The 24,091-nt window shown below is 35.3% G+C and overlaps 1 protein-coding gene across 2 annotated transcripts in view; it reads left to right on the forward strand.

Annotated features, from left to right (window-relative positions):
* Positions 1–24,091, forward strand: part of LOC108708858 (cell adhesion molecule 2-like) — an 860,128-nt gene that overhangs the window by 620,503 nt on the left and 215,534 nt on the right. For both annotated transcript variants that reach the window (XM_041583368.1, XM_041583367.1), the window contains exon 2: positions 2,628–2,654. In XM_041583368.1, the coding sequence (XP_041439302.1) occupies positions 2,628–2,654 (27 nt within the window). The remainder of the gene's footprint in view (positions 1–2,627; positions 2,655–24,091) is intronic.

Genomic DNA, 24,091 nt, shown 5'->3' on the forward strand with positions numbered 1-24,091 from the left:
GGACTGATGATAGTCAGCGTATTTTCTGTTTCATGGAAAATTAGAAGAAAACATGGTCAGCATAGAAAGGGTTACTTTAAATTTCTACACTTCTTATACTTTTAGAATCACATTTTGTTTATTGAATTATATATTTTAATATTAAATTGTTCACATTCTGTATTTGCCTATTTTTACTCTTTTTTTACATTTCCTGTGTGATCAACAATTACGTTTTCACTGAGCCAAAAGCATGCAAGTGAACAAGTGAAAATGTTTACTTCTAAATTAACTACAAAGAAATTCTGTTTCATTCTGTGCAGACATGTTATAGAAAAATGTATTTCAAGCCCATGTCAAGTAGGTCAGGTATTAGGAGGAAAACCCTATATAGCTTTTCATTTTGTCTGCTAAGTCCCTTGCTTATTTATGCCAATAAACCTTATTAGGGCCATTAGGTCCCAGTCCAAATTCTAGTCTCTCAGGTTATTAATGTCATTAAATTATCTCCATTGCCCTACACGTTGCAATATGATGATTACGCTAAAAAAACAGTTGTCTAGATTTGTTTTTATTCTCTGGAGCAAGAGAAGAGGTTATTATAAATTTATGAGCCTTATGCAGACAAAAATCGTCCGCAAATGGATTTAGTAATATCCACTACTATATCTTATAATATAACCCACTAATAATTGAATGGCATTTTAAAAGTTCTAATGTCATAATATCCATCTCTTGGAGGACAGTGAGGCAATTATAAGACAATAAATGTTTGGGGGTTGATTTTACTGAAACAATGTTGCTGTACAGACAAGTCTGTGGTATTTATGGGCACTGAGGGTAATAAAAATCCCATGAAGTGCAACATTTAGCCCCCAGACTTCCAATTAGACAGCCAAGGACTTCCATTACTTTTACTTGTTTACATTTGCCCACAATTAATTACTGGATATGACTTTGGATATTGTATTTGTAATGTAGAGAGCCAAACATATGAAGTGTGAATACATTGTGGAACAATTATGATCTCTCCCAAAAAATGCTGGAATTTGATATAAATCATGGTGCCATTCCCTGATTGTAAGCAGTGTTTAAAAGGCATAGTGTCAAGCATATTGTATTGATTTGAATATAATACTGTATCTTCCTCAAGGCCCAACTGAATTCTTTGTCTTCATATACGACTAATATTTCCTCATCCTCTTGCAATGAGTTTTGTTACAGTGGCAGGTGGCTTGTAACAAAGTATGTATGTATGTATGTATATTCTATTTACATGGCACTATTTATGCACACAGCACTGTAAAACAGAACAATAAATTGAACAAAAAGGGGGCCAATACAATAAAAAAAATAAAAAAAAATACAGTGACATTAAAGAGTAAGTTCAAAGTGTTAAAGAGATAGGAGGAAGGAGTTGTTGAGGAACATATGGAGATACAAAGACACACGAGAAGAATTGTAGTGAGGTACAATGGAATGAAGCAGTTTGTATTCTAGGCTTTATGGAAAGCCATGGTAAGGACTTTAATAATGGAGAGGCCTATACCCTTTTGAATGAGAGGAGGAGAATTCTGGCAGCAGAATCTATTACAGATTGTAGCAGGGAGAGATGAGAGATAGGAAGGCCTAGTAGGTTACAGTAAGTTACGCAGTGTTGCTCATGAAAAATTGGATTTTGCCCAAAGACTATTGAACTCATGGGTACAAAAAAAATGTGTTCTCTTATTTAAGTTGAGAGTTTGGTCTGATTAAGTAATCTTGTTTCTGTAGCGATTGGTTGCCTAAAATAATGTACTGTTTGTAAATTTGAAAACATGAACAAATGTTGAATAGAACATGATCTAATGGCTTCTGACTGGTTTAATTATCAATGACTTGCAGTCAGCAAAGTGACCATATTTTAGTTACACTCCTTCTTATTACCAAGATATAGAAAAAAAATCATTAACAGGAGTTCTAGGCAAGCAGGAAGAGGGTTTAGAACCTACATGGATGAATTTCCTTCCATCCTGCTGTCAGAGTAATTTTCAAGTACCAGCTCTCAGAGGAAGACTATATCCATAATGGTGTTACCTGCATATTTATTGAAGCCTTGGACCTTTAGTCCTGCAGTCAACTTTTTGTTAGAGTATATTTTCTTCAACATAGAAAATATTTTGTAAAATTTCAAGGTTTTTTACTTTAGAAGACCTTCTAAATCACATATGACATAATCACGTCACCTTTATAAGACAGCACTCCTGAATATCATTAACAAGCAGAGTTTCGAGTGGCCCTTCTCTCTTACTATTAAGAATATGTTACATCATATATTAAGTGAATATAATAATCCAAAAAAATATTTACAATTATGTAATTATGTAATAATGTTATATATATTTTTTTTACATGTTTAGGCAGAGACAGCATGTCATTGCAGAACTACAAGCAGTACTATCATTTCAGGTTATTTTCAAGTATTGGTCTTGAATATATTTTATGCCATTTTTCTGATTGCTTTAGAAATACCCCAGTATCTTCAAAACCCAGATGGTCACAAATATAATACATTACTGAAATGGTGAGTTCAAATTTTCTTATCGCCTTCCCATCTAATATCTGTTTATTTATTCTCTTCTTCTCCTGCAAACCTTTCCCTGGATCAGCGGCTTCTCCGAGAAACAAACAAAAACGTGAGTTCTTTTAACGCATAGGCAAAATTTTACGATTTTTAAAGGATAAATTATATTTCTGTATTTTATCAAAAAGTGGCAAAGATAAAGGCAATTTCTTAAAAATGGTTAAAAGAATTAATCACAGGTAAAAGTGAAATAGTTGAAGGTTTGAAGGCTGATGCCATAATTTTTCTAGGTCTAAAACACACAAAACTATATGAATATGTTCTTTTATAAACAAGTATGAAATATATAATGCATGGTCATATTTTTCTGTCATATAGAACTATTGCATTAATTTTGTAAACAAATTTAGAGCTATGGATATTTATACAACAGGTTAACATGTAAATACTCATAACATAAGGATGCAACGAAGGTAAAAATGATGCTGTCCACATATTTGGAATGCATTGGCCAAACATCATCCTTTGTGTATAACTGATTTTTTGAAAATATTTGATGATGGTCTCCTTGGATATGATATCTCAGAATGTTTAGATTTGATAACCCTAAAAGCACTTGATATATTGAGCAGACTTTAGTGAAGCATCTGAAACATTCTACTAGAATAAAAGTATGCCTTGTGTACCATGTGTGCAAACGTCATCAATAAACCCCCCTCAGTAACTGTAAGAGGTCATTTACCAACCTGAAAAGTGCAAACCACTATCATTCTTTTATGAATCAATATCGCATTTTTTATGTGATGTAGCAGATTGGATCAGTGCGAAAATCCATGATCAAACTTGATATAGGCCATATGTGACTAACTTATCTAAGAAAATCAGAAATTAAAGGGATACTGTCATGGGAAAACATTTTTTTTCCAAAATGAATCAGTTAATAGTGCTGCTCCAGGAGAATTCTGCACTGAAATCCATTTCTCAAAAGAGCAAACAGATTTTTTTATATTAAATTTTGAAATCTGACATGGGGCTAGACATATTGTCAATTTCTGAGCTGCCCCAAGTCATGTGACTTGTGCTCTGATAAACTTCAATCACTCTTTACTACTGTACTGCATATCACCCCCTCCCTTTTCCCCCCCAGCAGCCAAACAAAAGAACAATGGGAAGGTAACCAGATAGCAGCTCCCTAACACAAGATAACAGCTGCCTGGTAGATCTAAGAACAGCACTCAATAGTAAAAACCCATGTCCCACTGAGACACATTCAGTTACATTGAGAAGGAAAAACAGCAGCCTACCAGAAAGCATTTCTCTCCTAAAGTGCAGGCACAAGCCAAATGACCAGGCGCAGCTGGGAAATTGACAAAATGTTGAGCCCCATGTCTGATTTTAAAATTGAATATAAAAAAATCTGTTTGCTCTTTTGAGAAATGGATTTCAGTGCAGAATTCTCCTGGAGCAGCACTATTAACTGATTCATTTTGGGAAAAAAAATGTTTTCCCATGACAGTATCCTTTTAATTTCTGATTTTCTTAGATAAGTTAATGACATATGGCCTATATCAAGTTTGATCATGGATTTTCGCAGTGATCCATGGACAGGATCCCTTTAAGTTAGTGACAAATAAAGTTAATAAAAAAATAAAAAAACATTAATGATTTTATACTACAAACTGAAACATAGTTTGCATAGTTTACTACAGGTATGCGACCTGTTATCCAGAATGCTCAGGACCTGGGGTTTTCCTGATAACAGGTCTTTCCGTAATTTGGATCTTTGTACCTTAAGTCTACAAGAGAATCATGTAAACATCAAATAAACAGAATAGGTTGGTTTTGCTTCCAGTAAGGATTAATTACAGTGTATTTTAGTTGAGATCAAGTACAAGGTTCTGTTTTATTATTACAGAACAAAGAAATGGGAAATCATTTTGAAAAATGTGGATTATTTGAATAAAATGTAGTCTATGGTAGATGACGTTTCCAAAATTCTGAGCTTTTTGGATAATGAGTTTCCAGATAGGGGGTTTCCGGATAACAGTTCCCATACCTGTACACCAAAGCCAAATTAAGTACACACATATAATTGCATGTTATGCAAGATGATAACCAATGAATCCCATATATCTAGGGTAAAATGTGCAGTGTTAGGATTTTGGGGTAGATAGAGCTTATGATCAGTAAAGGATGAAGCCAGAAGCTGGTGTAGGTCAGTCAAACTTTAAGCAAAAGCGAATGTATTTATATTACATTTAGGGGCCAGTTTAAGATTGCTTGTGCCTTTTGGAACAAGCAATATTTAATGAAACCCTGTGAGTTTACTTACCTGATCAGGTTTTTGAAATGAAGAAGGACATTGGCACCTAAAAGCTGCCAAAGTTTTTCTTTGTTTCAAAAGCCCATTTAGATGAAATGAAGAAGACAAAAATTGCAGAGGTTTTTTTGGCACAAAATTAAGAGATTAGTAATCTCACGAGGGGTTTTACTTAGAGAGTGTTTGTGTCAAGGGGCATGAACAGTCTTAAATCGTACCTTTTGTATAATAACATTGATTTTTGCCTACTTATTCCCCAAATAAATTATGCCAATTTTCACGGATGTCTATTTATCCACCCACATCTAAACCACAAAAATATATAGGTGTAGTAAAAGATTAAATAATTTGTTCCTATACCACCCCATATTGGCTCAGATGCACCTTTGGATGTCACCTATATTTATATCCCTGAGAACATTATGTCAAATACAGAACTTGAGACAGGAGTCTGAGCAAAAATTCTTGCATAGCAATGTTTGATTTATGATGCCACCTGCATATTTAATGAAGGTTCTGACCATCAGGCCAGGTTAAAACTGCAATTAAAAAAAGATTACTTTTTGAAAACAAACAATCAAAATGTATTTAAGAACAGTGCCTGTATGAGCTCCTGGGAAAGCAATGCTATATTGTGATAATTTTGTTGTTAATTCCATATTTGATGAGAGCTCTTTTCAAATTTTCACCCAAATCTGTTAATTCTGCATCAAGGGGATAGCTGTGAGTTTTCTGTGCCTTGCAGCACTAAACGTTCTATGAAATTATTATGGATCTACACATTCATCTTAATCTTATTATACTGTGCAGCAAGCATAATGAGGATCTCATGCAAGTATAGAGGAACCAACCCTGAATAAATTAGCACACGCACAGTCTATTTATGTGCACATAAGACAGGTGCGCAATTTCTTGCCGAATTGTTTCCATGTCATTGAACTAAACAGGAATGTCCCTTATTGTTCAACTATTTAAAATTGCTCCTACTAACACTGGTTTTGTTTGCTGTAATTGGTGCAAGGCTATGAACCCTGCAAAGTTCTATTTTGACAATATGACAGAAGATTCAAATTACAATTTCATACCAATGCTCAACGAAACTTGTCTATTTCACCTCTTTATACAAGTGTAAAATGTATTTTAGTCTAGGGAAAAATAACAATAAATAATGTCTATACTTTGTAAAATGAATTTTGTTTAGTGGGAGATATATATAACAGGTCAGATTATTAGAATTTTTAAATGTATACCATGTACCTGATCCCCACTAAAATATAATTAATCCTTATTGGAGGCAAACCAATCCTATTGGGTTTAATTTGTGTTTAAATAATATTTTACTAGACATAAGGTATGGCGACCCGGCCTCATGTTTTTATATGGTCATGAAACTCCTCGGTAATTTATAATATAGTGAATAAAGTACCCCCTTTTGTAAAATATAAGGATATTATAAGTTACCGAGGAGTTTCATGACCATATAAAAGTACGAGGCCGAAGGCCGAGTGTTTTTATACAGGTCAGGAAACTCCGAGGTAACTTCTAATATCCTCATATTTTACAACTGGGGGTACTTTATTTATTATAATACACAAGTTTCGGTGAGTCATGTGACAGAAATGACATCAGAACTCACCGTTTATAACTGATGACATCAGAACTCACCGTTTATAAGGATATAATTTACAGGATATTCATGGCTTTTGTGTATTATATCCTTATATTTTACAAGAGGGGGTACTTTATTCACTATATAATTAACAAAGATGAAATGTTGTTTACTAGAATTTGTCAAATTGTTAACACTAGTTTGAGTGTTTCGTATAGGAGTTATGAAGCTGAAAAAAACAACCGGTTTCAGTACTAACCACTGTTATTACCATTCTTTGAAACAGCATCTATACATGCTGAAGCAATGGAAATTATTTTTAGTTAAGGGGAAAAATCGTTTATCTGAAATCTTTCTGGTGTTATTTTCTGTTCTTGCCAAAATGATCATGATAAATGATCTAATATTCTATGTAATTACTATGTAGCATGATTATTCAGAAGATTGATGAAATATTCCTTTTTTTTTCATTGTGAATTGTTTGGGTATATCATTAAAGGGTAACACAGAAAAATAAAATTTTATCATCATTTATGGATTAAAAGAACTGCAATGTAATTTAACATTGAATTGAAAAATGACTGTTTATCTTAACAGACAAAACAATTATAGAATATTCCACGTTAATTGATAAGTAGCTCAGCAAAAAGTCTATTTAGCTTGTGGGTACTGGGGTACATAAATGACAACAACGAAAATGAAAGCAAAGGTTCATTAGAGTCCCAAATTATTGAGAAAACACATTTTTCTGAATTGTTTTATACAGTAGATCATATAATATATACAGACCCAGCAGCTCAAAGTCAAAGAAATGGGAGCTTTTAGGATGATATGTCCCACAGCTTCACTGCACTTGTAAGAAGGGTTAGAGTGGTTACAGGTATAGTGGGGTGGGCACGAATTTCTTTAACTTTTTCTCACTTTAAGGGGGTAGTGCTTTTAGAATTAGGGATTGTTAGGTCTTGACGTCTCGGTTAGGAATTGTTGAGTTAGGAAGGGTCAGTGCATGACCACCTGGTTATTGAGCTTGTCCGCTCATTTCATTGGACATGATGATTGTTGCTCCCTCCCCCTCATGCCCTCTTACCTTTATGCGCTCATGCACAAATTTCCCTTGGCAGGTCAGAAGCAGTAGGGATTGGCGTGTAGGATATTTTTAAATATCACCAAATCTCCTGTGCTTTGGAACACATTCACATGTGGTTGGGTGGCATGCCAGCCCTAAAATTCTGCCACCATAGGCCCAGGCCTTTGTGACCTTCCCACAAATCTGGGCCTGATAATAATTTACCCTTGTTGGATAATGCCCACTCTCCTTTACAAGGTTTATAAATAAATATTTAGAGTTACCATGATGCAAATTGGATAATGTCCTTGTACGCCCTTCCATTTAAAGAGGGTTTAGGTAGGTCCCATTCCATTTTTTCTCACTTCGTAGCATTCAGGCTGTATGAGACATCAACACATTGCAGCTTATTTATAAACACTGGGCAAATTTGCACCTGGGCAGTAACCCATAGCAACCAATCAGTGAGTAGCTTTTATCAGCCAGCTGCAAGGAAAACAATGAACGGAATCATCTGATTGCTATGGGTAACTGCCCATGTGAAAATTTGTCCAGTGTTTATAAATGACCCCCATTGAGTTTTAATACTAAAGACCATGTCTTAATGTACATTACATTACAACTACTGTATCTAGAGGCATACTGATGTAAGTGATTTACACAAAGCTACCTTTTAACATTTGTTTTAAAACTCTAAATTGCACACGTTTTTGGGGTCTGTACCTCTTCAAACAACAAGAAAAAAAATGCATTCTGTCTTTGTCTTTTTCATTTTCATCTGAATAAATTTTTTTAGTCATTTGTAATGTACAAGAGAATATACGCTGACTAATTTTTCTGTGCATGTACATTAAAGGAAAGGCCAGTTTATAATTAGGATAATTTGTCTCATAAAACTTTGCTTCCATTTAATCTCTCAACTGGGAGTCTTAAACATGGATACAAGTATGTGGATACCTTTGTATTCTGCTGAGCTGTGTACTGAGTTGCTTATTTAACAAATTGATTTTGTGAATTGCAATTCAGGATTCCAGTTTCATGTTAGCGCTTCTTCAGTTTTCCTTTTTTATCTTTCTGTTTTAGTTACTCTGCATAGCAAGTAATGTTTGATTTAGACCTGGAAAACTATGTGGTTTACATTACAGCCATGATGCTCAGCAGTGCCTTTGTTTTGTACTTGTAGGCTGCTCATTAATTGAAACATAATCTCTAAAGTTGGTATCCATACACAGACTAACCCATCTACTGTATTTGACCTTGAGTCAAATGGATAAATACAATATGACAGACTATACATAGAATGGACAATTTTCTATTGTACCTCTGTCAGCCTGAAATGAAGAGCTGTGGCAAAAGAAGCGCATGGGCAGATAAAATTATCCAACCTGGTCAATTGATGAACTGACTAAATATGCAGCTATTGGTGGTAATTGTCAATTCACCAAACTTATTACAAAACTTACATAACTTAAATTGTTGTAGTTTAATGGAATGTATTCAACGTTACAGGTATTTTATAACATTCCCCTCTGGCTGACTATAAGAAACAATTTTATAGTTACTGAGGTTCCAACATGTAGTTGGAACGTCTGCAAATATTGTGGGTCGTTCAGTGCAACATTATGTTGAGTTAAGGACAGGAAATGTGTTGTTTTTTTTTTGTACACCCATCAAGAACTTATTGAGCAATAGGCACTAAAAACTTAATGCTATAAAACACAGTAATGCAATAATCCTATCACCTTTTTTCAATCTGTTGCAGCCCCCAGATTCTTCTTGCTAATGTATTAGGCTAATGTGCTATCAAACTACCTTTAGCTTTGAAAGCACGTCTGATAAAGGTTCTGTCCTTCACCCGTTCCTCTTTAAATTAATTGTTTAAATTAATTATTGGAACACACTTACTACACCAGGCACTAGGCAATCCAAACATAATGTAAGCACATAATGAATGTATCACTTCGATTAACTTTGTTTTGTAGAGTACATTAATGTCACAAGTTCTAAAATGGTAAAAGCAGAACATTATATGTATATATATATATATATAATGTTGGGGTTGGGCAATGAGCTTGAAAGGTAAGGCAATGAGCTTGAGTTTTCAATTTATGTTTGCTAACACCATAAGGTTTAAGGTGCCCAAAAGTTTCTGCAGTGGGCCCTATACCTTCTATTTCATTCTTTAAAAAATAAACGTATACACTTAGGAAAGTGAAGGAAAGGAACACAACTTGAAAAGTAGGCCAGGGATATGTATCTTTTTACAATTGTAGAGACATGTTTGGCTTCCGTTGCAGAGTGACATTTGATGTCAGATTTATTCCATAAATCTGGCATGATTTCATTTTTTCAGCAAAGCGAACCATTTCCTAAAGCCATCTATCAAATACCCATTTTTACATTTAGAACAGTCTTTTCCCCGGAGAGTCAGTTTGTTTATAGTTTCCAGAAACTCTAATCTTCACTACTCAACTAACTAAATTGACATTTGCTTTGAAAAAAATTAAAGGTACTTGCTTTTTATACCGTTTTGTAACAGTTCTTATTTACAATAGCATTTCCTAACTCTGACCTGCTGTAACTGCAGGGAAACCATCATAACAGTGGTAAATATTTGCCCTAGAGATACTAACAATGCAATACAACTGGTAGCGCATCAAATCAAAGGTTAGTACTGGTGTGGGGAAGTTCAGGGGCAAGTGCAGCAGGGCTAACTATTATTATTAGTGGAAAAAAAGGGAGGGGGGTATCTTGCTTTTGTATATTGCAAATTAACTAAGATATTGTCCTCAAATATTGGCTGGAAATTGCACCAGTGAAAACACTGTTCAATAAAAAAAAAATTCATCTACTTGTAAGACTTGTACTTCACACCTGTCCTCACGCTGGATTCCTTTTGCTAATTTCACCAATAGGTACCGACATTATCAATGCGCGTATTTTGCTGCCCCAAATTAGTGAAACCATGGGGAAATTTTCAAAACTGTGAAATTTGTTTGAAATGCATTATTAAATAAGCACTTGTTAGATTATAATTCCAATATATAATAATCAGTGTGGCCCTTCTTCTTTGTACAGTAACTAGACTAAATCAGGGCTGACTCTGTCCTATATAAGCCCAATCCTTGTCACTTCCTGTGCCTGAGCATTGACCTCTGCTTCCTGATGATAGATAGATAGATAGATAGATAGATAGATAGATGATAGATAGATAGATAGATAATAGATAGATAGATAGATCCTGCCTTCCTAATCAATTTATTTAGTGTATTTACATCAGCTGCCTTCAGTCAACTTCCCCAACACACATTATAAAACATAACACTAGCTACCACTAAATGATAACACATCAGCAGCGTTTCCTATCAAACCTTAAATGATTGAGCAGCCAATGGTGATCAGCCAATCACTGATTGCCATATCATCAGCCCCACCCCTGATGTCATCTGCCCAACCCCCAACATCACTGTCCCCTATGTCAACCCACATTTGTAGACATTTAGACCCACACAAAGTAGGGTGTAAGATGTTAAACGCACTTGAGAAAAAAAGAAACATAATCTTTACATAGTTACATGAAAGATGAAGCCTCTTTGGTTTGTGTGTTTGACACAGAATAACTAAACCCAGATAACCTACTTATCCAATTTAATACAGAAAATTGCGTCACAGCATTCCATCTAATTAAAGAGTTCCCCATTTGTTAACTATGGCGGTTTGGTATGCTAATGAAAAGGTTACATGCATTAAATGATTTAAGATGAGTTAAGATGACTTTAGACAACACAGTTTCTTCAGTTTATCTTGAGTCATAAGGCATTTAACACACAAATCCAAGTGGCTTCATCTGTACCTGTCTCCTCCAAATGAGCGTTCACCCTATTTAACAAGATAGTGGCATCCTCCACACCAGTGTGGGGCTGATAGGCACTGTAGAATGCCCATGGCTACTGTTCTTGCTACTGTTGCAACTTCTTCCTCTCATGGGTTCTTCACTCTATCCCATTCCTTCCAGTCACCTGTTCTTCAACCCCACTATCCTGATTCTTCACTCACACCTTCCCTTTCCTGCCAGACCCTGACTCTTCCACTTATCACCCTGATCTTGTTCAGTCACCCCTTTTCTGCCCGTTGGCACAATACCATTCCTCGCCTAAAGGACTCATCCTTCATAGAAATCCCTTACTATGCCTTACAAAGCATTTGGGAATAATTGATAGTTATCTTCAATAAAGATCAATGATCAAAATTGGAGGTGAGACATATGCACTGCTTTGACACTAATGACTGTGCATGTGAAATAATTCCTTATACAGTATGGGACCTGTTATCCAGAATGCTCGGGACCTGGGGTTTTCCGGATAATGGATCTTTCCGTAATTTGGGTCTTCATGGCTTAAGTCTACTAGAAATTCATTTAAACATTAAATCAACCCAATAGGCTGGTTTTACTTCCAATAAGGATGAATTATATCTCAGTTGGGATCAAGTACAAGCTACTATTTTATTATTACAGTGAAAAAGGAAATCATTTTTAAAAATTTGGATTATTTGGATAAAATGGAGTCTATTGGAGACAGCCATTCCGTAATTCAGAGCTTTCTGGATATCGGGTTTCCAGATAAGGGATCCTATACCTGTATCTTAATAAGAAGGGAAATATTAAGAGAATCCCAGTATTTATTTTTAATTACAGTTGTAGACAAGGACAATATTGTGCTTACTTTGCATATATATTGTGCCCTTTGTTTGCCCGAAGGATGTAGCAGCATTATGTGATCTCTGCTCGGTTTCAATGTTTCTAGGTCAGGAGCATAAATAAGTACCTGCTTGTTACAATAAATTCTATTGGCTTCCATAGCTTTGGCAACATCATTTCATGGCTGCCACAGGGAACACTGCAAGGCGTTTACATTCCCTAATATCCATCTCTTTCATTCCTTACTATGCTGAACATTTCCTGCATTAATATATTTTAAATTGTGTTTAATATTGTTAGTATATAAATAATAAGATTTTTTTTTATTTTGAGTTCAACTGGGTATTTTTGTTTTGATTTCCAGCTCAGAAGCTTCGTATAATTTCCATTCTATTTAGTTAATGCTCTCTGTAGTTTAAGTAATGGGAAACACTGTACATTATTGTTCTTTTATTCCTTTGTAAATAAACAATGGCACAACATAAAAACTTGTCATTTACCCATCTTGCAATGTTTTCCTCAAGGCTGAAATCTGCAATGATTTTAATTGCCGAAAACATTTCTAAAATGACTTACACATTTGCAAGAACAATGAGTCAATATTTAGTCACTTCCATATTTACTTGTTATATTTTATTCATTAATTTATTCAGATCGACTAACTGAGGAATGATTTCTGTCCAAGTGTTGGGTAGGTTCTGTTTAAATGAACATTCTTGTTCTTTCTATACATGTCTATAGAAGTATTTCTTATACAGCGAGGCCAACATAAACTGTCAGCCTCACTTCTAGTTCAGAGAAGAGACAGCTGCTTCTCCATCATACATGTTCTAGTCTGCTCTTTTTCTGCATTGAAATGACAGCCCAAAACATTTTCTTTTTGTATTTATAATGTAGAACTTAGCATTTCAAATATCTAATCTTTTTCTGTGGACTATTTTAGAAATAGTGAGGTTTGCAGATAACTGAAAGGAGAACTGTAATTTCAGCTGGGGCATTTAAAGGAACAGAAACAGCTTTAGATGAGTGTTTTAAAGTAATGAAAATATAATGTAGTGTTGCCCTGCACTGGTAAAACTGATGTGTTTGCTTCAGAAAGACTACTATAGTTTATATAAACAAGCTGCTGTGTATCCATGGGGCAGCCATTCAAGCTGCAAAAAGGAGAAAATACACAGGATACACAGTAAATAACAGATAAGTACTACTATAGTTTATACAAACAAGCTGCTGTGTAGCCATGGGGGCAGCCATTCAAGCACAGGATACACAGTAGATAACAGACAAGTACTACTATAGTTTATATAAACAAGCTGCTGTGTAGCCACGGGGGCAGCCATTCAAGCACAGGATACAAGGTAGATAACAGATAAGTACTACTATAGTTTATATAAATAAGCTGTTGTGTAGTCATGAGGGCAGCCATTCAAGTACAGGTTACACAGTAGATAACAGATAAGTACTACTATAGTTTATATAAACAAGCTGCTGTGTATCCATGGGGGCAGCCATTCAAGCTGCAAAAAGGAGAAAATACACAGGATACACAGTAGATAACAGATAAGTACTACTATAGTTTATATAAACAAGCTACTGTGTAGCCATGGGGGCAGCCATTCAAGCACAGGATACACAGTAGATAACAGATAAGTACTACTATAGTTTATATAAACAAGCTACTGTGTAGCCATGGGGGCAGCCATTCAAGCACAGGATACAAGTTAGATAACAGATAAGTACTACTATAGTTTATATAAATAAGCTGTTGTGTAGTCATGAGGGCAGCCATTCAAGTACAGGATACACAGTAGATAACAGATAGGTACTACTATAGTTAATATAAACAAGCTGCTGTGTATCCATGGGGGCAGCCATTCAAGCTGCAAAAAGGAGAAAAGACACAGGTTACACAGCAGATAACAGAAAAGCTCTGTAGTATACAATGGGATTCATCAGAAAGTATCTGTTATCTACTGTGTATCCTGTGCTTTAATGGCTGCCCCCTTGGCTACAAAACACACCCTTTTACCGGTGCAGCACAGCAGTACATTATATTGTCATTCCTTTAAAAACAGTTTCATTAATTGGTGTTACTGTTCCTTTAAAAAAGGTTGGTTCTAATGATAAGTACTAAAGGCCTAGGTGTAACATAATGAGAAGCAGTGGTTATGTTTCAGGTCTGTTTGCCCATCTATATTTTTAGTAAGGAAAATTGAACGTTTAGACAGGGGTGCGATGAAGGTTTGACCACAGAATTCATACAGGCAAAGACAAAAGGTCAATATGGTGTCCATTTACCAGGTGCCCCCAATCATGTGCTCTTATAAAATTCTGTCACTGATTACTACTACACAGCAAGTTGAAGTGTTATCACCCCCTTCCTTCCCACAGAAGCCCATCAGCAGCATCAACAGCTAACCAGATAGCAGCTACCTGACAGCTCCGCTGTGGTGGTTGACATCAGAATAACACCCAAGCAGGAAAAAGCTTGTCAGCTTTTCTTATGTCTACTACTAGGTGGGGCTAGGGTGACTTGGGTTGTGTTGAAGTACAATGAGAAGGGGAGAAACAATAGCTGTCTCAAAGCAGTTCCATCCTGAAGTGCTGGCTCCTTTTCAAAGCGATGTCTGCCTCCACACCGATATTACAGCTAAAAAATACATTTGTTGGTTCAAGAATAACATTTCAAATGGTAGAGTGAATTCTGTGCAATGTAAACAATGTAATCTATAAATAAAAAGTAAACCATAAAAATAATGACAGAGCCCCTTTAACCCTAGTCTGGCCAGTCTAGACTTGCTTTCATCTGATTCATCTGATTTCATCTGATTCATAAAGAATTCCATTACTTCATTGTGCTTTTTTCACAGGGATTACATTTTTCCTGCAACTTGAGCCAAAATTTTCAAGTTTTGCTGGGAAAACAACGCCCTTAATTGTTAACGGGTGAAAATTTGCCACGGGTCAAAAAAACAATTGTCCCATAGACTTCAGTGCATTTTGGCTAAATTTTGCTCTTTAGTGAATTTTCAGAGAAGCGAAATGGGACAGATTCACCCATAACTATTTCCAAGTTTTATATTTTTAGTAAGATATGTGTTGTCATGATTCCTAACTATGGAGAATTAAGCTGTTAGGTAGTATATTAAGCGTCATTCCTTAGATGCAAAAAAAATAGTATACACCTTGAAGCTCAGAAGGCAAGCGATGTTCTAGATGTGGATTCATTTTAATTTACATTTGAGCAAGAAAAGAGATTTTTATTTATATGCTTTTAAACTTAAACTTCTTTCATCCTAACTTACTGTTAAAGTCACTCCTGTGATTGGTTAGGACTCTTATCAGCTCAGGTCAGACATCCTATCAATAAGAATGTATGGATAATCACCTTCAAAGGCTTTCCATGAAGTTATCACATATTCAGCCTAACAGATCTCAGTGTCACTTTACAGCCTAATGCTGTATTTCAACACATCGCTATTTATTAATACTTAACAGATGCACAGCGTGTAGTTCTATAAAATCCAAGGATTTATTTTATGATATGTCTTTACATTGATGATAAGAAAACTTACTGTATATGGCATTTTATGTGTTTATTTATTTGCGCGCTTACTGGATTTTAAATTCAGTTGAAAACAGTTTTTCATTTAGCGGTAATGCCAACAACATAAAAAGGCACAAACTTTGCCCAGGTGCAGTAACCAATAACAACCAATTCGATTTTTGTTTTTGAAGCAGTGAACAGTAAACACTAACTGCTCAGAAGAACATACTGGCATGGGTTATTCTTAAGATGGAACTGTATTCATACACATACATGGGAGTAGCCATTTTTGCTTTTCGGGGGTTATCACATGTATCAGGGTTCAATTACAGTTGCCCGGGAGGGTAAGGGCACTACAATGGGGGCTCAAGGAGCAGAGTGCAGTGCTATTTGTTGCAAGGCATCCTGCTGTTTGCACCCATTGATTGTTTGCCTAAACTGTTCTTCCTAGTTTACATGGTCCTATGTAATGCAGTCATTCTGGGAGCACAAAGTTTGCAGAGTAAACATGCATAGTGTTTAACAAATTGCACTGTATTAAATGACTCAATTAAAAGTGCCTCCCCCCCATCTCCTATTGCCAGACTAGCAGGAAAATGGTGGACTGGGCAATATCGTTTGAAGAAGGCCTTGTTTTTTAGTCATAACTAAAACCATATTTCTGGATACTCTATCATTCTTCAAGCATTTTTACAAAAATATTTTTATTAAGATGTTTTTACCTAGAATAGCAAAATGTTACCCATTGTGTGCTTTCTTTGTAAATGTGTCAATATAAAAGCTTGACATTTAAATATGTCTCTGGCTGGGCCATCCAATGAAGAAAAGCAGGCTGCATTTCTGCTAAGGATAATTCGTTTCAGCAACTGAATGTCAGAAACCAGCCTTGCAATGATCAAAACTAGCAAGGTTTGTAAGAACTGCCTGCCACATATACGTCTGTGACTATATAGTCCCCAAGCTTTTTATCAAGGGCTGTGTGACAGACACTCAGCATTTGCATAACTCAATATGCAGTACCAACATGCTTTGCAAATTTTGCATTTTCTGTATATATGTATATAAGAAAAAAAGAAAAAAAAAGACTATAGTGTCATAACAAAAATCTAGACTGTGCTCCCAGATTTGATATACAGTATAAGCTACTTTTTTTATGCCAAATAAATACCCTTTTCCCCATGGTAACAATATAATACTTGCATTTGAGATTTAAAAGAAGGCAATTTGAGCATAATTTATAATGGCATCCTTCCAGGTGTCTAAATAGATTACATTAGTCAAAAAAATCTGTGCAGTATGCAGTGATAAAATTAAGAAAATAGCTTTTAATCTTCCAGAGAGGAAGGGAAAAACCGTACACATATTTGTGACACTGCCTTGACTCTAATGATCATAGGAAATAAGAAGAACTGTTATCCCCATCATTCCATACCTTCATGACAGAAAACGGTCATTGATAATGTGCTCGTAGTCCCATTTTTCTTTTTTGTTCCACTGACTGAACAAGGCATTACAAGGTCACAAGAAGGGTAAGCGCTACTGAAATAAATTGAAACAATGTGAGAGACGTTATCCTTTCCCCAATCAATTCTTACAATTTAAGTGACATAGTAGAAAACAGAGTACAATATGAGTAAAAATGCTATAAAAACAGCTCAAACAAGCTTAATCCAAAATGGCTATGACGGCAAAATCCATGAAAATACAAAAAGAATTCCTGAAATATACTTAATCACTGGAGGAATACAGCTATAATGGTTGGGGGTAGATCAGACCAATAACTTGGGGGGCCCATTTACTAAAAATCTAATTTAGTTTTGTCCACAAATCTCAAATTTTGTGGTTTTCCTATATTTTTTAAAAGCTCTAAAACTTAGAGATTCATTAAGTATAAAAACCACGAAAACCTCTATAGCAAACATTGCCAAGTAAAAGTTGTCAAGGTCCTATAGAATTCAATGGGAGCTGCACTGATCTGATTGTACCATTTTAAATCAATTTGAATTTTAGAGATTTCCTGGCTTTTTTCGCTAGGAAATGTCCAAAAAACAGGTATTGAGGTATTCAAGGTATTTTTTTATCAAATTGTTCAGTGTTTTTTTTGTTTTTACTTTTTATATTCTGATCGTTTTAATAAATTCAATGATAATTGTGTTTTCAGACTTTGTGAGTTTAGTTGTGATTTTCAAAACCTCTAAGGGTTCTTACAGATGAGTTTTGTGGGCTGTGCTCCCCTGCATTCCATTTTAATATGTTCAACCGCAGGGGAGTGCACTCCCAGACTCACCCAATTCTTCTATATGGTTCCGTCCTCATGATGACACAAGTAAGGGCCAAACACAGTGGAATGCAGCATGTTGCAATTGGTGCTTAGTTGCATCATCATGAGGATGGGACTATATAGAAGAATTTATTGTGCCTGGGTCAATTCAATGTATTGAAACGGAATGCAGCCCAACATGTTAATTTGTAAGAGCCCTTAAACCGCTAAAATTAGTTGATAAACAATCCTCTGGACAAACTCAGTCTTATAAAACTGATTAAAGGAGGCTCATTTATAAAATGCCAAATTCAAATGCAAAATAGTTTTGATTGCTTTTGTTAAAGAAAAAACAAATTGGTAAAACTCAATTGCAATGAAAATCACAGTGTTCTGTTAATTTTAAATCTGTAAAAATGTGAAGGTAAAAAAGAAAACAGTAAAATACAATAGCCTGAATGTTGAGAATATACCTCAAATTATTTATTAGATTTTTTTAGTTTTTAATAATACCTGTAAAAGTTTAAAAAATGTGAAAAACAATTATAATAATTAATCTGCATGTTTGCACACTCAAAACCAAAACAAAAACAATTTAACGAGAGGGTGGTTTGAAAAAATAATTTTTACTTTTGTTCAAAGAAAAACATTTTACATGAACAACGCCATACAACACATGGCATAATTTATACAATGTTAAAAAGTAGCATAGAATATCAACCACCCATTAGTTATATGTAGCAAGCAAGAAATCAGCAAGGGAGCGGATACACCTACCAGAAAAATGAGAATGGCCTCAACGTTTCGGCACCAAGGCCTTTGTCAAGGGGATTCTGATGCTTACCGAGTTTAGTAGAGGTATAAATACCCTATTCAATCACTAACTAGACGCTGGTGTATCCGCTCCCTTGCTGATTTCTTGCTTGCTACATATAACTAATGAGTGGTTGATATTCTATGCTACTTTTTAACATTGTATAAATTATGCCATGTGTTGTATGGCGTTGTTCATGTAAAATGTTTTTCTTTGAACAAAAGTAAAAATTATTTTTTCAAACCACCCTCTCGTTAAATTGTTTTTGTTTTGGTTTTGAGTGTGCAAACATGCAGATTAATTATTGATATAGGTTACCTGTAGTAGGGGTAACATTTGTTTCTGCACCTCTCGCTAGCTTTTGAAAGTTTTGGTGTGCCCTCCATTCATTATTAAAAACAATTATAATAAAATGTATTCAGTTATTGGAAGCAACATCTCTAATTTGAAATGTTATAAATTTGACTCATGGGGGCAAATATACTTAAGGTCGAATATTGAGGGTTAATTAACCCTCGATATTCGACTGTCGAAGTTAAATCCATCAACTTCGAATTTCGAAGTCGAAGGATTTAGCGCTATGCGTTCGAATCGTTCTGTTTGAAGGATTTTAATCCATCGATCGAATGATTTTTCTTCGACCAAAAAATGCTAGCAAAGCCTATGGGGACCTCCCCCATAGGCTAACATTGACTTCGGTAGCTTTTAGGTGGCGAACTAGGGGGTCAAAGTTTTTTCTTAAAGAGACAGTACTTCGACTATTGAATGGTCGAATAGTCTAACAATTTTTAGTTCGAATCGTTCGATTCGAAGTCGAAGGTCGAAGGTCGAAGTAGCCCATTCGATGGTCGAAGTAGCCAAAAAAAAACATTAGAAATCCAAAGTTTTTTTCCTCTATTCCTTCACTCGAGCTAAGTAAATGGTGTTATACGAAATTGTTCATGCTGAAGAATGAGAGGAAACTAGTAGAAAAAGTTGCATTGCTTTAGAAAGCACAAACATTTCTCTTGAGAATTTATTATACTGATCTTGGGTGTATTTACATTTGAAACATCAATCATATTGACTAGATATTGTCTCTAACTCTTGTTTTGTCTTTTCCCTCTTGAAAAACCCCAGTGCTTCTCAGAAAGGGGCTGGGCGGCATGCCACCCCTAATATTTTGTCTTTGTGGCCTCAACACAAATCAGGGCATATATATATTTTTAGTTTACATTTGATTGAGCCTACACAGATATTAACTAGAATAGGCAGAACTGCTAGTTAGTTATAAACTGGCCTGTTTCAATGAAAAAGTCAAGAAACTTTTGCTGAAATTTGCTAAAGGATGGAGAGCAACTTGATCTAACTGGTTTGACAAAATAACAATGTCTGCATTTTTTAAGCAAAAAAAAATGCAAAATTCTAGCATACATTTGCAAAAAATATTGCTAGAATCATTGTCAGAAGGCTTCATTGGGGTATGCTGGTAATAAGAATAAGAAATCAACATTATATGATTTAAAAGTAATTAGATTAGTAATTGTCACGGGTATACAGAGAGAAGAAAAGTGTCTATAGGGCCAAGCAAGGTTGGTGGAACATAAGAACACACAGGGGCTACTGGATATTTTCTTTTATTTAGACTCATATTGAATACAATATTGAAACAATTCTGGAATCATTTTAGATTAATAATGGCAAATGCTAATATTAAATATATAAAATCCAGGCATTGTCTTACACCACAATAATATCCCCATCCCACTATATTTTTTACTTTTACTTCTGAACTGCCAGCAGGTCCTGGGGTTTTGTTTTGCTATTAAACAATTGTCATTAATGCTGAACACATAGGTAAATACTAACTCATTTGTGCTACTGCATTAATATTTATTAGTTGTGGGACAGGAATTTATTGTTCAATACAAAGGCCAATCATTTCCTAGATAAATATCCATTGCTTTCCTTATTGTGAAAGCTAGTACTTAGATTTTGCTTTGTGCTCTCTGCTGTTATTTACATTTTAGTTTTGTTCGTTCAGAGTATGTCTCCTATTCATATTATTTTTCTTTATCTTGCTGTAATCTGTTGAATATCCCCTATCCTTCAGGAGTCTCAGTTTTCTCTTCTTGCCCATAAAATTGTGTTTCTTATATCTCTAACTGCGATTCTTTTATCCTTGAGTCCTAATATAAAAATACCTTTTTGGTAGGAAATATGGTACATGTCACTGAAGCTAAACAAATAGAACGACTGTTCAATGTTGAAACTTCTTTTTTATTCATAATCCTATTTCTCTTGAATAGCAGAGAGGCAGGGAATAATATCTATTATTTTCTAATCTTGTTTTTTTGAGTTGTTCTTTTTATATAAAAGCAAGGAAAACACACAGTTCCCCTGCTAATGCAATGTTTGTAAGGCTATTTAGGTGATGGTCTGTGAATGTGAAGGCCTTTGGTACAGAGGACACTGCCTTTTCCTTTTTACACTGACCAGGCAAGTTACAACTCCCTGCAAATCCCAGAAGAGCTGGGTTACTTGAGACTCTACAGTGAGGTGGGCTCTCACTGTCTCCCATTTCTAGAGGATTGGTTCTTCTGGAATACATCCCCCTACTGAAACCTCCAACCTCAGGCTCTCCAACACCACTCACCCCATCTGAAATTGGGTTTCAAAGAAAGAGAACCCATGATGACTCTCATTTTTAAAAATGAAATACACCTGACAACCCTGGCCAGTATGGGAACTACCAGGAAAACACTAACCTGGAAAGGGTAGTACTTCCACCTTCCAACTCTAGGTCTAGCACTATGCTAGATTTAAAGTACAGGTTGACAAAACCCTTTCCTTTCTAGGTGGTTTATGAAAAAGACTTGATTAAATGCATCCGCACCACCCATAGAACATGTACTTTGTACTTTGTTTATTGAGTGTAATGAATAAGTCTATCAGACTTTCTCTATCATACAGAGCAAGATATACAGAGTTTACAATGTGGTCACATGGTGTACCACCACACATGAACCTTGTAACAACCTTTGTTTAAATGGAAATATGTGATCTAATGCTAATGATCTATTTAGATCTATTAAATAATGGAAAACTATGGGCCATCTATATAAAGTTGGATCCATTTATATGGAATAAGTGAAAATCAGAAATGTCTGCCTTCCTCTGATGAGCCCCCCTGAACTTTTAGAGTGGGCAAAATCTGATGGTACTTCTGAATGGAGCCTAAGCATCTGTACTTTTCTTGCATATTAAAAAACAGTATTGTTGTATGATACAAATGGTATCTGATAAAATTAATGTTATATTTATAAGACCCATCAACAGGCCATAAATATAACATTTCTTGTCCAAAATAAAGGTTATTTCACTTACAAAACAGTTATTTTGCAGAGTTAAACTACCGGGTCAGTGTTTGTATCTGCTGCTTCAAGTAAAAGCTAAAACTTTCAGATGTTGTAAGAAAACATAAGCAGTCAGCTAATCTTTAAGTCCAATTACTCCTGTGTATTCTTTTAATAAGATTTTGTATTTGCTTAAACTAGGAAACCTCTTAATGTGGTTTGGATTTTATGCCTGTGTACAGTAGATAATGTAGCTTAAAAAATGTTCCCAATGTGGGAAGACCAAGCAAAATCTTATATTAATATCAAATCTGTCATGTGACTATGGAAAATGTTCTAATTCAATAAATGCCACACTGATTCACCCTAGATCATCATTACTTGGCTGTCATATCTGTTTATGTCTTGGACCTTCTTAGCAGCTAGAAACCTAACCAATATTTCCTAGAAGAAGATCATTGAAAGTGACAGAACCTATTCAGACAGAAGCAAGTACTACTGTCTAAATGCATTTTCTTGAAATGTAGAGAGACATCCATATTTGCTACATGTAACTAAACATTTATTTAGGCAAAAATAAAGCTAAGGGGTAGCATCTTTATAGTATTGTACCTTAAACACAAATACTATTGTTCAAACCCCAAAAGGACACATAATATTTAAAGGGGAACAATATCCTTAACATTTGTGTTAAATTGTGTTTAACTGAGTTTGTTGGGGCTTTTCTTGGCACATTCCCTGCAAAGGGATCACTACGTTGAGTATGTTGAAAGTAATTAATAAGGACCACTATGGACTGGGGAAGAGGATAGTGGTGAAACAGCCAGAAAGCCGTGAATGCTTGTCTAATTTTTAGTTGATTAGCATCTTTATAGAAGCAATATTACAGACAAATTCATTCTATTTAATTTAAGAGAAAATTGCAACAGTAAAACATTGCTCCACCTGCATATATTAAATCCCATTCTTATGTATGAGAAATGCACTACTTGTTTCAGATTCTACCACTTTTAGCCGGGTTTTTACGGGAAATCCAAAGTGTTTAAAAGAACCTCCCAAAAGCACAAAGTTGTGCTCATCAACGTAAAATGTAGCAGGAAATTACATATGCTATTTATGCGTTGATTTGAAAAGCATTATTATGGATCAATAGCATTGTGAGAGGGTACAATTTTACAATGAAGAATGGTATGGTTATGATGGAACCTTTGTAGCTAACAAAAGCAAACACAAACAGCCATACTTTTTCAGTGTGCTGTGAATATGCTAGTTATGCTAAGAGCAATTCATGTGCCAGCAATGACACTTTCAAAGGGCACAATCACGTGGACATATAAGTGACTCTACTCTATATCAGTGATCCCCAACCAGCAGTTCGTGAGAAGCATGTTGCTCACCAACCCCTTGGATGTTGTTTCATGCTTACATTGCTCCCAAACTCTTTTTACATGTGAATGTTGCTCACAGGTATAAAAGGTTAGGCCCCCCACTCTATACATTGTATGTATCTCTAGTGAGGAGTTTCATTATACAGAATTCACTATGGGTAGGCTAATAAGTTAGGGCTTTTACATAACCTGGGAGATTTACAGTTGACATGTAACTGTAACCATAGATGACAATACACATAGGAGTTTTAGGGGCAAATTCATCAAGGGTCGAATATCGAGGGTTAATTAACCTTCGATATTCGACTGGGGAATGAAAATCCTTCGACTTCGAATATCGAAGTCGAAGGATTTTGTGTATATACGATTAAATCCTTCGAATGGAACGATTCGAAGGATTTTAATCCAACGATCGAAGGATTATCCTTCGACCAAAAAAAGTAGGCAAGCCTATGGGGACCTTCCCCCTAGGCTAACATTGGGTTCGGTAGCTTTTAGGTGGCGAACTAGG

Source organism: Xenopus laevis, chromosome 2S (genome assembly GCF_017654675.1).
Source record: "Xenopus laevis strain J_2021 chromosome 2S, Xenopus_laevis_v10.1, whole genome shotgun sequence".
Taxonomy (NCBI): Eukaryota; Metazoa; Chordata; class Amphibia; order Anura; family Pipidae; genus Xenopus; species Xenopus laevis.